This window comes from Heliangelus exortis, chromosome 24, assembly GCF_036169615.1.
Source record: "Heliangelus exortis chromosome 24, bHelExo1.hap1, whole genome shotgun sequence".
NCBI lineage: Eukaryota > Metazoa > Chordata > Aves > Apodiformes > Trochilidae > Heliangelus > Heliangelus exortis.
The window spans coordinates 2,068,940-2,082,345 of NC_092445.1; the positions used below are offsets into that span (position 1 = coordinate 2,068,940).

At 49.5% G+C, this 13,406-nt stretch overlaps 1 protein-coding gene across 21 annotated transcripts in view; it reads left to right on the forward strand.

Moving 5' to 3' along the window:
* MACF1 (microtubule actin crosslinking factor 1) overlaps nucleotides 1-12,059 on the forward strand; it is a 137,325-nt gene extending 125,266 nt beyond the window's left edge. For 15 of the 21 annotated variants that reach the window (XM_071767530.1, XM_071767534.1, XM_071767535.1 and 12 more), the window contains 11 exons: nucleotides 207-324; nucleotides 767-930; nucleotides 2,073-2,235; nucleotides 2,396-2,550; nucleotides 2,796-2,870; nucleotides 3,610-3,627; nucleotides 5,678-5,795; nucleotides 6,933-7,144; nucleotides 7,727-7,837; nucleotides 9,603-9,726; nucleotides 11,030-12,059. In XM_071767530.1, the coding sequence (XP_071623631.1) occupies nucleotides 207-324; nucleotides 767-930; nucleotides 2,073-2,235; nucleotides 2,396-2,550; nucleotides 2,796-2,870; nucleotides 3,610-3,627; nucleotides 5,678-5,795; nucleotides 6,933-7,144; nucleotides 7,727-7,837; nucleotides 9,603-9,726; nucleotides 11,030-11,286 (1,515 nt within the window). In that variant the 3' untranslated portion in view covers nucleotides 11,287-12,059. The remainder of the gene's footprint in view (nucleotides 1-206; nucleotides 325-766; nucleotides 931-2,072; nucleotides 2,236-2,395; nucleotides 2,551-2,795; nucleotides 2,871-3,609; nucleotides 3,628-5,677; nucleotides 5,796-6,932; nucleotides 7,145-7,726; nucleotides 7,838-9,602; nucleotides 9,727-11,029) is intronic. The other 6 variants (XM_071767538.1, XM_071767550.1, XM_071767551.1 and 3 more) reach the window with 4 other exon arrangements.
* The last annotated feature ends 1,347 nt before the right edge of the window (nucleotides 12,060-13,406 follow it).

Consider the following 13,406-nt stretch of genomic DNA (forward strand, 5'->3'; position numbering starts at 1 on the left):
AACAAAGCCAGCCCAGGGATGAACTCCAGTACTTCCAGATCCAAGCCAGTGCTGGGCATGAACTTGACCACTGAGCTCCCACCACCAGTGCTTGATGCTCCCATCTCCTCTATGGGCTTGGCATGTCCCAGCGAGGACTTGGAGCACCAGGAGACTGAAACTATCTTGAAACTGCAAATTCCCTTTTCCCTTCTATCTTTTGACAGTCCTTTATGGAGGAGATGACACGGAAGCAACCAGATGTGGACCGGGTCACCAAGACTTACAAGAGGAAAGCTACTGAGCCCCCCCATGGGCCTTTCATTGAGAAGTCCCGCAGCAGCAGTACGTCTCTGCTCCATCCCCAGGCTAGGATGGAAGGAAATTAAACACCTTGGAAACTAATTAACCCTGATTATCAATCACAGAGGCATCCTGCCTCCACAGCCACCAGGAAGGGGGTGAAAATATGCAGGAGTGGAAAATCCAGGTGGCATCTGCCAAAATACCTGCACAAGAGTGGGTTGGGCCTGGGGGAGCTTGTGCACTTCTTCCCTTTCTGTCTGCACTTGCTTTGTCAGGAGCTTTTTTGGGGGGTTTTAATGTTTTTTGAAGCCAGTGGCTGTTGTGAGTTCCTGAGGGGGGCTGTAGAGCCATCCATCTCCCCATCCTCCTACCTGGGGACAGTAGGTCCCTTTGACAACACAAAACATGTTTCGTCACTGCTCTCCACCAAAGCCATCCACACCACCTCAACCAATTCCTTTTTTTTTTTTTTTTTTTCCAGGAAAATCCTTGAGTCAACCCACACCTCCCAGTATGCCCATTATCTCCCAGTCAGAAACCAAGAACCCCAGGATCAACCAGCTCTCTGCTCGCTGGCAGCAGGTCTGGCTCCTGGCACTGGAGCGGCAGAGGAAGCTCAATGATGCCCTGGACAGGCTGGAGGAGGTAACAACCCCTGGGTGTTTGGGACAGGGCTGGGGGAAGGTGCCAGAGGGGGAGGTTGATGGCTGGAGAGAAGCATTTTAAATTACTGCTGCCTCTGGAATTGCCCCTGCAGACCCTCACTGCTGCCTTTGGGGGAAAAAATGGCAAAAGACAAGAAGAACTCCTAAAATATTAGGGCTAAAGTACCTGCTGTAGCTTACTGCGTGTTAATAAACCCTCTGTAGTGGGTTTCTGGGGCATTAAAGAGAGCCAGGCCTGCTTTACTCCTAGTAATTAGTTTAAGAAATATTGTCTATATCTTTTCCAAACATCTAATGTAATTTTTGTTTTTATTTACGCTTAACAAAGCAGCTATGCCCAGAAGTGAGTGGTTTTTTTGTTTTGTTTTTTGTTGCTTTTGCTGTAGGTCAGTTCAGTTTCTATGTATTATAAATGTTTTTTCTTTGTTGCTTTCAACTGCCAAGAATGTTTAAGGGGGCGGTGGGCGGGGGGGGGGGTGAAAGATAAGGACACTAAAAATTGTTGTGTTATTTTGTTGAGAGCTGCTTTAGGTGGTGGGGTCGTGAGGGTCCTTTTTGGGGGGGGATAAAAAGGATTTTAGTGTAAGTTGGAGGGTGAGTGGCTCAGCAGAGCTGCAGGGCTGGAGTTTGCAGAGCTGAGCTGTGCCCCAGCCTGGAAGATTGAGCAAGAAAATCCCATTTCAACTACTAATATTAAAAGGGAGAGGGAGGGTGTATATATAAAATTCTCCCAGTGATGGGAATTCCTCCCTGGCGAGTTGTAAGGGAAAATTTGGGGTGAAGAAGCATCCCCAAACACCCGAGCAGAGCTGGGGATGTGTGTCTGTGCAGTAGCTGGTATCTCCACCTGTGTGTCTGTCCAGCACCCTGGGGATGCTGCATCCCATGTCCGTGGTGCCGTGCTGGCTGCTCTGTCTGTCCTTCTGGTCCTGAGGGGCCATTTGAGAAAAAAAAAAAACAACCCTCATTAATGGGATTAATCTGGGATAAACCCAGATTAATCTTCTCAGCAGTGTGGGCTGTGGGACTTTTAACACCGGGAGCTTGGGCGTGGGTGGCTGAGGGTGCTGCTGGTTTGGGGCTGTGTTTTTTTCCCCAGCTGACTTACTGGTTTTCTTCCAGTTGAAGGAGTTTGCAAACTTTGACTTCGACATCTGGAGGAAGAAATACATGCGCTGGATGAACCACAAGAAATCCCGTGTCATGGACTTCTTCCGACGCATCGACAAGGACCAGGATGGGAAGATCACCCGGCAGGAGTTCATCGATGGCATCCTGGCCTCCAGTAAGTCCCTGTTTGTTGCTGAAATGAGCTTGGAGAGCAGCCACTTCGTTGTGACAAGCTTGTCCTTCCTCCAGGACCAAGCTGCAGACCGTGCCCTGACATCTCCCAGCTCTGATGAGTGAGGTCCCTGCACTGGTTGCTCATTTCTCTCTCCTTCCAGAGTTCCCCACCACCAAGCTGGAGATGACAGCAGTTGCTGACATCTTTGACAGGGATGGTGATGGCTACATCGATTACTATGAGTTTGTGGCTGCTCTCCATCCCAACAAGGATGCCTATCGCCCCACCACTGATGCAGACAAGATTGAGGATGAGGTAGAACACCAAAAGACCTGGGGGCTGGAGGGTGGGGTGTGGTTCCCACTGTGGGTTGGCAGCAGGGAAGACAAAAAGAAAGGAAAAAGAAGTATTGTGGTGGTGCAGAGTTAAAATAATGGGTCGGGTGCACCAGCACCTACTGTGTTTTTGAAGGAAGGGTGGTGTGATATCCAGGCAGTGCCTTATAATTGGTGGAGCCTCCCAGAATCCTGATCCCTCACCTCTCTCCTTGGTGTTGACAGGTCACCAGGCAAGTGGCCCAGTGCAAGTGTGCCAAGAGATTCCAAGTGGAGCAGATCGGAGAGAACAAATACCGGGTAAGGCAGAGGGGTCTGATCACTGCCCCAGCAGCACAAATCCTGCTCCCCCTTCCCACTGAGGGGGGAAACACCCCCCGGGTGCCCAGCCTGGGGTGGGAAGAACCCTGGGGTTCCCTGGGGCGAGATGGAGACCTCGGGATGTGGCTGAGCTGTGTTTGCTCTGTGCTGTCCTTGGCCCCAGGGCGTTCCCTGAATGGGGAGAACATAAAAGTGTCCCTGTTCTGGGGACCGCCCGCTCCCTCAAACGAGGCTTTCACTGCCCCGCCAGCTGCCCTTGAAGTTTTCCTGGTTGGATGAGTGTGTACCTTACGCCTGTGTTTTTCTTAGCTGGCTCCTGAGAAGAAAAAAAAAAAAAAAAAAAAAGGAAAAAGGAAAAAAAAAATAGGAGAATAATTTCCTTAAAGAATCTCTTTGTAACCGGGCTGCCTGTTTATGTTTCAAAGGGGTCACCGAGGTGAGTGGAGCTGCCAGCAGAGCTCTGCTTGGGGATGATGGGGAGGAGCTGAGCTGCAGCATTTCTGTGTCCCCCCCTTCAAAGCTGCACCAGCCCCTTCCCTTCTACCTTCCACCCAAACAACCCCCTTCAGATTTCTAACAGTTTACGGTTTTCATGATGATTGCACTGTTAATCCCATAAATGTTTTTTCTTGTTTTTCTTTTCCCCTCCTCTTCCTCTCGACTTTTCCTTCTCTTTCCCCCCCCATCCCTTCTCCCTCCACATTTCTTCCCTCCGTAGTTCTTCCTCGGCAACCAGGTACAGTTTGCCTTGCAATGCTGTCTCTCAGCTCTTTTGTGGGCTCGGGGTGTTTTTTTTGGTTACAAATGTAGCTTTGTGTGTTGGGGATGCTGCTCCATCCTTTGGTGGTGCGGGAGGATGTGATCTGTGAGCGCTGCTCAGCAGAGCCTGGGACAGAGAAAGGGCCTGAGCCTCATGGGGAGGCACCCAAAAAAAAAAAAAAAAGTGCATTGGGCAGAAAAAAGGGAAAAAAAATCATGCAAAAAGCAGGATTTGGCAAAAATTGAGAGATTTTTCTCTCCCTGGGTCCTTTTTCATATACACTGAGGATGATGATGGTCCTGTCTTGGTGACAGCCAGCCCAGACAAAATCCCAGGGGTACAGCTGCCTGTGCCAGGCTCTGGTGGCTTTGGGTTGCAACCACTGTGCAATGAGAATGCTGAGCCCACACCTTAACCCCATAGGTAATGATAACTAAACCCTCATCCCTGCTACACCCACTGAGTAACTCCTAACTGGAGCAAGGCTCATGAGACCTGCATGTGTCCCTGGTACTGGTGTGACCCGAGCAGTGCCAGCTGGCTCTGGGGACAGAGCTCTTCTTTTAGTGGGACTGGAGCCTCATGGATCCCTAAGATGCCCCCACTCTAACAGAAAAACAGATTTTTTTCACGTGGAATGATGGTGTCCTATCAAAAAGGAAGGAACTTAGATGGCCAAAGTGGACAGATACAAGAGAGCTCTGGCTTCTCATTTTCAGAGTGATTCCAGAAAAATTGTCAACTGAAAAATTATGTATGTGTGGCATAGGAAATGAGAACTGGCTTGTCTTTGGTTGTCTCCAGAACTGGCTCTTGAAGCCACCCTAGGTAGAGGCAGGGTACTGGGAAGGCAGCTCCCTGCCAGCACCATGGCCATGCTCTCTCTTTCACCACCACGATGGGATGAGCACATTTTGGTAGGACCCTCAACCAGGGAGACCCATTAGGTCCAGGGTCCCATGTCCCCATGGGAAGGAGGGTTGGGAGATACTGTCACCTCCTGCCCCTTTCTTCCATGACCCATCTCAGGGTGGCTTTGCACACTGTTTTCATTTAATCTCTCAGGTTTTGCATTCTTACCCACCTAAGGGAAAATGTTGCTGCTGTTTAGAATTTTTTAATCATTCTGAAGATGGTTTTGCTTGCAAAGGTTCTTCTTGTCTTCTTATCATAGATGAGATGGATGCAGAGCTGCTCCATCCAAGCCAGGCTCCTGGTGTCCCACACCAGCTCTGCCAAATTCCCAGTGCCTGGACTTGCCTCTCCAGGAGTTTTAGGGGAGCTTTGAAAACCTGACACATGCTTCTGATTCTGGGTGCACTTGTTTGAAATTGCCAAAGGGCTTTCAAAATCACTAATGAACATTGCAATCACTAATCACCATCACCATGGGATCCCCATCTGGATTCCCAGCACTCTGCACTCACCGAAACATCCTCACCAGCTGACGGCTGCAGCAGGGGTTTTCTGGCTTGTGGGGTCAAGTCTGAGGCTGGGTGAAAAACCCCTGGACTTCAGACTTGAGGAGAGGAGAGGTTTCTTCTCTCAGCAGGCCCACAGCATTGCTTTGCCTCTCAGAATCTGCCAGCTCTATTCCAGGTGGGCTGCACCAGGAGGGTTAGAGCAGTGCCAAGCTTCTGTTTCCTTCCTAACAAAAGGAAAAAAAAAAAAATAACAGTTCTGGCTGAGCAAACCCATCCAAAAAACAAATTCTCATTTGCTGCTCAAAAAAAAAAAAAAAAAAAGAAAAAAATCTCTCTAATTTTAAAGTAAAAAGGATTTGGGTAATTTCATCACCTTAAACCCACGCAGCAAAAAACCTCCCGTAACTTGGCACTAACCCAGACTTAACTCCAGAAGAACCTTTCTGGAGAGTCCTTAGAAGCATTTGATAGACCAAGAAAAGCATTTTGGGACCTCACAGAACCTTTCCAATAGCTTTGCCCTGGTGCAGCCAGCTGCCTCAAGGGGCTGAGGGTCCCTCTTTGTGTCCCTGGGGTCTGACCTTGGCTCCTTGGCTCCGCAGTTCGGTGACTCCCAGCAGCTGCGCTTGGTCCGGATCCTGCGCAGCACGGTCATGGTGCGGGTCGGCGGGGGCTGGATGGCCCTGGATGAGTTTTTGGTGAAGAATGATCCTTGCAGAGGTAAGGCAACACTGGGGGGGTTGTTTCTACAAGCAGGGGGCTTCTTGCCCACCGAAGTGGGAAGTGGAGAGCTTGCCCGCTGGGGCTGTGGATGGCCAGATGGTCCTGGGGTGGGTCTGGGTTATCCATGTAATGGGTGGGAGGTGGAGGAAATGGATCCAAAGCAAACCCAGAACTTATAATGGCATTTAAGGTGCAGCCCTCTGCCTGTTTTGTAGAGCTTAGGTCTGTGCTTCATGTGTCCCCGTGTCACAGGAGTCTCTGAGATGTTAATTGCCTCTGGTGTGTCTTCAAGCTGCTGTCTTGATTGTTCCTTGCTCCAGCTGTTGGGTGTTTTACAAGCTGTGCCCCTTGTTTTAGGGAACCCTCAGGGTTTTCCTGCTCCCCCAGCCTCCCCCGTTCATGCTTTGCCTTGGCTGTTTTACAGCAGAGACATCAAAGTTCTTGCCATCCCTTGGTTATCTCAGCATGGTGCTTCCCTTGGCTCTCTACTCTGTACTGGGTTGACTCAAAAGTTACTCCAGTGTCCTGCAGGGCTCAGTCCATGCCCTTGCTTGATGCCCTGGGTGTGAAACACGTTGGTGTTCATCAGCTGGTCCACAGACCTTCTCCCTTTTTGCTTGCCCCTTGCTTGCCCCCCCCACCCGCCACAAGCTCCAGCTCTCTGAGGTATTTGGATGAAAAGTTTAAAGTTGGCTTTTAATGGGTGGTGGTCACTTCTGTCTCTCCTTTCCCCCAAAATTGTTGAAGAGCTGCTCAGAGCTGGGACAGAGCAGAATCATGACCCTTCAAAGCTGCTTGTACTATTTTTGAGCTTTGTTAAAGCTGACAACTCCTGCTGTGGTAACACACCATGAGCAGAGGCCATCAGGTTTGTTTTCCCCAAGACACTAGTGAATCACAGCACTCCCAGGATGAATTTAAGGGCCTATGGCACCTTTTAATCAGACAAATTTTTAAGGAGCAGAGGTGGTGAGGGCAGAGGAAGAGAGCTGAGAGGGTCTTGCTGCTATCTGCTCACCCCCAGAGTTGGGCTTTGGGATCCATTGTAGGACACATGCTCCGTCCCCTCAGAACCTCCTAATGCTGTTGAGAAGCTGAAAATGAACCTCAGGTCTTCTTTTTCCCCCCTTCCAGCACGAGGACGGACCAACCTTGAACTCCGGGAGAAATTTATCTTACCAGAGGGGGCCTCCCAAGGAATGACTCCCTTCCGATCGCGAGGACGGAGATCGAAACCATCCTCCCGGGCAGCTTCCCCAACACGATCCAGTTCCAGTGCCAGCCAGAGCAACCACAGCTGTGCCTCCATGCCATCCTCTCCTGCAACGCCAGCCAGTGGAGCCAAGGTGGGGTTCACATGGGAAGCCTTGTGCTTTCCTCTCCTTTAGAAACCGCTGCCCTCCCACCCTGTGCCAGCGAGATGAGGAGCACCGGGAGGTGTCCGGAGGAGGAAGGTTTGGGGATCAGGTGTTTGATGGTTTCTAGGTGATGTTCATGGTGTCTGCAGGAAGAACCCTGCTGCCCACGCTGGGTGGGTGGGATGGGACAGGTTTTCAGCCCAAGCTGAGTGTTCAGGGGTCCCTGCAAGAGGGTCCCCAGCTCTCATCATGCAGCTGAAGGCTCCTGGTCCCCAAGCAGGACCGTGCCACAGCCGTGGTGTCCAGCTGGCCTGAGGGAAGACACCATCACCCATCATCTTTCCTATTGCATCACTGGCCCATGCATGTTTTATTTCATCATCTGTTTGGATTTTTTTTCCCCTTTATTTCAATTGATATATTTACAGTTTGGTTCCTGTTTCATTTTAGTGGCGTTTTCCCCCCCATTCCAGATGCTTTTCCATTTCTTTCTTTTTTTTTTCCTTTTTTTTTTTTTTTTTTTTTTTCACTCACTCCCCCCTCTCCCCCCTTGGATTTTCCATTTCACAGACTCCACATCACTTCTCTCGATGTTATGACAAACCCTGGTTGATAAACAGTAAAGCCAGCACCCCCCTGAGGGGATTCGATTATTCCGACTTCCAGCTCTCGAGCGCCGAGGTAGAGTATGGTCTGGCAGCCCCGAGGACCTGCGGACAGGCCCGGAGACCTCCTGCTCCCTTGCCTGTTTTAATGCTTTCCTCGTGGTAGAGCAGAGCTTGTTAGCACCGCTGATGCCCTGGCTGTTAGTGTTTTTCATGGGTTTCTAACTCGGATTGACTCAAAACACCAACTTCCAGCAAAGCACAACGGTTCGCGGATCCCGTCGAACCTTTTTCCAACCAAGGGAGCATCCGCCTTTATCCTCCCCGTGCTTTACAAATTTCCCAAGCTTTCAATAAGCCTACCTTGGGCTTTTCCCACTTGAAATCCAGCAGCCGAGTTGAGACCTGAAAATCAGCTACAGCTCATGCAGAGTAACCGAGCCGGCCAAGCGCGTGTCCCCGTCACCGGGTGGTGTGGCCGGCACTGCCACCGCCTCCACCCTCCCGAGAGGATGAATTCAGGCTGGGATTTTTTGATCTCCTGAAAGTTTCAGCCTCCTTGTGATTTTGTTTTTTTTTTCCTGACCTTGTGAACCCAGTGAGGAGAAATCCCCAGGGTGGGGGGGGAGCTCGGTGATGTGCTGTTGCTGGCTGGCAAGGCGGCTGCGTCTTGCTGGGCGCTGCTTTCACGCGGAAAAAAAAAAAAGGGATTCTTTTAAATCATCATCAGGTCAGGAGCACTTCCCCACCTGCCCTAAATCGCCTGCTTGCTGCTGTCAATGTGTTTAGAAAATAGGATCGAGGACGAGAATGGAAATCTCTGATGATGACAGTGGTGCCTTCACAATCACAATTTCATGGATTTTAATTCCCCTCGCACCCAGTGGGGGACCCACTGCTGGGTGCCCCTCTCCCACTGCTGCAGCTCCAGTTTCCTCATGGCTTAATACTTCTAAGTTTAAAAAAAATCACACGAAAAAAAGTGGAGGGAAACCCCTCCAGCTATTGCTTTAAAGCTTTCTAAATTTGGGAAGTGTCCTCAGGTATGAACGTCCATTTCTGTGGGGCTGCAGGGATTCCTCCCCATGCCCCAAGGGACACCCTGGGCAGCCACGTTCCTGCAGCACTGCCCTGACCCCAGAGCTTTAATTGGGGTCTAGAAACTGGAGCTGCCCTTTCTGGCTGGATCCAGATGCTCTCACCCTGCAGCACCTCTTTCCCCTTTGCTTTCTCCCACGGCAGTGGGAGCAGAGCTGCCTCTCATGCTGCTTTCCCACCCCCCATCTGTGTTTGTGACATCTTAAAGGTCAGGGGAAAAGCCCCGTTTCAGGACGCAGCCAATTCACTGTGCTTTGTGCCCCTGGATCTGTCTGGTGCTCCTCAAAATCTGCCCTTGGGTGGTGGGATGCTCAGACCATCACCCTGCACTGATACCTCCTGCCAAGGGGATACAGTTCATCAGCCCCTTGTATTTGACCTTCCCAAACACTCCTGAGCTGCAAGATCCTGATTTTTTGCAAGATTTCCCACTCTCTTTGGGGAGCCCAGATGACGCTGACTTCCTCCAAATGGAGAGCAGTTTTGCAGCTTTGCTTTTGTTTTATTTTTTTCCAAACACTTCTAGATAGCTAAGGATGAACAGCACACCATCCAAATTGTCTTTTTTTTTTTTTAATAGCTGCTCCTGGAACGACAGCTTGTCTTCTCCTTGACCATTAAGATGTGTTCCTCAATGTCCAAGTCTGATTTTTTTGCTGAGGGACAGATCTCAGATGTGCTTTTGGCCTGATATGACCCAGGTGACACCTAAAAGTTGTTCTGTGTGTGCTTCCCCCCCCCAGGTGACCCCCTCAGCCAGCAGCAAGCTGAAACGACCCACCTTCCACTCCAGCAGGACCTCCCTGGCTGGGGACACCAGTAACAGCTCCTCACCAGTCTCTACAGGTGCCAAAACCAGTCGGGCAGGTAAGTGGGTGCACAGCCCCAAAACCTCCTGCTGTGGCTCTTCCCATTTGGTTACCTGAATTGCCAGAGAAAATATTAAATATCTGGGGAGCCCCCAGCCTGTTGGGGTCCCTGCCTGAGAGGAGGGGACTCTGCAGTGGTTTTGCAGTGCCAGGGCTCGTGGCTGCTGCCTTGAAATATGGGGAAGGAATCAGTCCTGGTGCTGAGCACCCCCTGCTTCAGGGGTTCTGGGTGGGTGGGAACAGCCAGAGCAGTGCTGGGGATTTGGGTGCTGGTTGGGGTGGGGATGGGGAGGAATAATCCTCCTCCTCCTCTTCCTTCTCCTCCTTTTTCCTCCTTTTTTCCTTCTCACCTCCCTTTTCCTTCTTTTTTTCTCATTTTTTCTTTCTTTTTTTTCCCGTCTTGTCGCCTCCTTTTCCTCTTTACTCTCTTTTTTCCTCCTCTTTTTCCCCTATTTCTCATCTTATCTCCTTTTCCCCCTTTTTTCTTTCTCCCTCTTTTCATTCTGTTTCCCCTTCTTTCCTCCTCTTTTTCTCCCTATTTCCCCCCTATTTCCCCTTTTTAATTCTCCTTCCCCCCTCCTTTTTTCTTCCTCTTTTCCACCTTTCTTTCCTCTTTCTCCCCCCTTTTCTCCTCCTTCCCCTCTCCTTTTTTCTTCCTCTTTTTCTCTTCCTTCCCCTCTCCTTTTTTCTTCCTCTTTTCCACCTTTCTTTCCCCTTCCTCACCCCTTTTCTCTTCCCCTCTCCTTTTTTCTTCCTCTTTTCCTTCCCCTTTCCCTCTCCTTTTTTCTTCCTCTTTTCCACCTTTCTTTCCTCTTCCTCACCCCTTTTCTCCTCCTTCCCCTCTCCTTTTTTCTTCCTCTTTTCCTCCTCCTTTCCCTCTCCTTTTTCCTTCCTCTTTTCCACCCTTCTTTCCTCTTTTTCTCCTCCTTCCCCTCTCCTTTTTTCTTCCTCTTTTCCTTCTCCTTTCCCTCTCCTTTTTTCTTCCTCTTTTCCACCTTTCTTTCCTCTTTTTCTCCTCCTTTCCCTCTCCTTTTTTCTTCCTCTTTTCCTCCTCCTTTCCCTCTCCTTTTTCCTTCCTCTTTTCCACCTTTCTTTCCTCTTTTTCTCCTCCTTCCCCTCTCCTTTTTCCATCCTCTTTTCCTCCTCCCCCCCTTCCTTCCTCCCCCTCCCCTCCCCCCTCCAATTCCCCTCCCTTCCTTCCTCCTCCTTTTTCCCTTTTCCCCCCGCCTTTTTTACCTCCCCATTTTTTCTCCCTCCCTCCCTCCCCTTTTCCTCACCCTTTTTTGCCCTTCCTTTTCCAGATCCCAAGAAATCTGCCAGCCGCCCCCCGAGCCGTGCCGGGAGCCGTGCCGGGAGCCGTGCCAGCAGCCGCCGGGGCAGCGACGCCTCGGATTTCGATCTCCTGGAAACTCAATCGGTTTGTTCCGACACCTCGGAGAGCAGCACGGCCGGAGGGCAGGGAGGTTCCCGCCGAGGGATGGCCAAACCTTCCAAAATCCCAACCATGTCCAAGAAAACAACCACTGCCACCCCAAAAACTCCAGGCCCTAAAAGATAATACTGTAACCCCCACCCCGACACACACACAAAACACACCCCCCCCCTCCCCCTCTACCTGAAAGGAAGCAAAAACCCAACCTGTGTCCAGTTTTTAATCCTGCTACGTACATTGGATGTATATTTATTCTAAATGGGAGAAACTATATTGTTAAAAGTGTAAAAGAAAAGTTGTGTTATGAAGCTGCCTTATTTGGGGTTTTTTTTTGGTTTTTTTTTTTGGGTTTGGTTTCTTCTTTTTTTTTTTTTTTTTTTTTTTCCTTTTTTGTAAGTTACTATTTTTCATGTGAATATTTATGTAGATAAAAATTGCCTCTCGGTGACCCCTGTTAAGAGGGGCCTGGAAAACTGAAATATGGGAGAATGAAAGAGAGAAAAAAAAAAAAAAAAAAAAAAAAAAAAAAAGAAAGAAAAGAAAAAGAAAAAAAAAAAAAAAAAAAGGTCACGATGTGAAAGTGTAAAGAAAAACTAAAATATAAATAGGATTTCTGCGCGGTGCAGGGTGCGAACCTGCTTTATCTTTTAGGATTGTTTCCTAAATGCATCTTTATAAACTTAACTTGCTGTCTCAGCAAGGTAAATTATATTTAAAAGCAAAGACCTGAATCCTGCAGTGTTCAAGGAACTCTCTTTTTGTAAATCACAGATTACCTCAACCAGAGAAACTTGAGGTGAGGGGACTTGGGGCTTCTGTTTCCATTTTTTTAAAGCTATGTGGTTTTACCTGAAGCAAGCTGAGTTTGACTGAATAAAATTTGCACACACTACAGCAAAGGTGATGACAATTGCTGTCTTGAAAAATACTGTCCCGACAACTTTGTTGTTTTCTTTTTTAAAGAACAAACACGTGGGCTTGGGGAGGGGGTTCATGCTGGTGAGGTTGTGGGTTTGGAGCACTCTGAGACATCTCTTAGTGGTGGTGGGTCCTACAGAGGAGAAAATCCTTCTGGATTGGTGGCCTGAGAGACCAACCTGAGGTGTTCTTTCCACAATCACTATTTATCTCCATCTCTTTTTTTTTTTTTCCTATTTATTGTTTAACTGGTCATTCCACTTTCACCCAGGCTGATGCCACCTCTGCTCCTAAAAGAAATCTGGACTTACACACACACAGCCTCTTGTCCTTGAAGTGAGTCTCACCAGCACACTTGCTACAAATCCTGTCTCACTTTTGTACACTCTTGTTTTATTTTTCTTTGTAATAAAATCAAACTTGACTAAGTGACCAGGAGACGGGCTGGGGGAAAGGGCTCTCCAGAGCTCCAATATTTATTAAATATTCTGCTCCTCTCCGGCTCTGACCATGTTGCTGTGTGATTCTCTCAATTGGTTGAAATTGAGGCAAAACCTGAAGCTCTACCAATGAATTGTTTAAAAAAAAATACAGACACATTTTTGTATTAAAATTGCTTGCAGTAATAAACAATCTTGCCTCCTACTTTATTCCACAGTTTTAGCTTTTTACTTATGGGAGCTTGGAGCTGTTCATCCCGGGTGAGGAGGCAATGGTTGTGCTGGCCATGGCACCCAGAGTTCTTGGCAGAACAGGGCAGGGAACCACCAGCCCCCCATTTAAAAAGCCCAGGTGGGTGCTGGTGAAGGTGCTCAGGGTTGTGGGTACCCGTGGTGAGGTGGGTGCCCACCAGTGAAGGTGCTGGACACTGGGGTGGCTGTTGAGTGGGTGTTTGGGTGGTGAGATGGATGCTTGGGGAGGTTTATGGGGGGTGGGTGTCCAAGGGGTGGGTGCACAGGGTGAGGAGCTACTGTGGGAGGGTGCTGGTGGGGATGGGTGCTGCTGAAGTGAGTGCTTGTGAGGGTGGATTCACAGGTTGGGTGCCCATGGATTTGGGTGCCCACGGGTTTGGGTGGCTGTGAGAGTGGGTGCCACTGGGTTTGCATGTCAGTAGTGGGTGAATGCCCACGGATTTGGGTGTCAGTGAGGGTGGGTGTCCGTGGGTTTGGTTGCCTGAGAGTGAGCAAACCATGAGAGGTGTGGGTGCCTGGGAGGGTGACCATCCCTAGGGATGGGAGCCCGTGGGTTTGGGTGCCCGTGGGTTTAGGTGTTCACGGGTTTGGTTGCCCACGAGGATTTGCATCTCTAAGGGTGGGTGCCTATGAGTT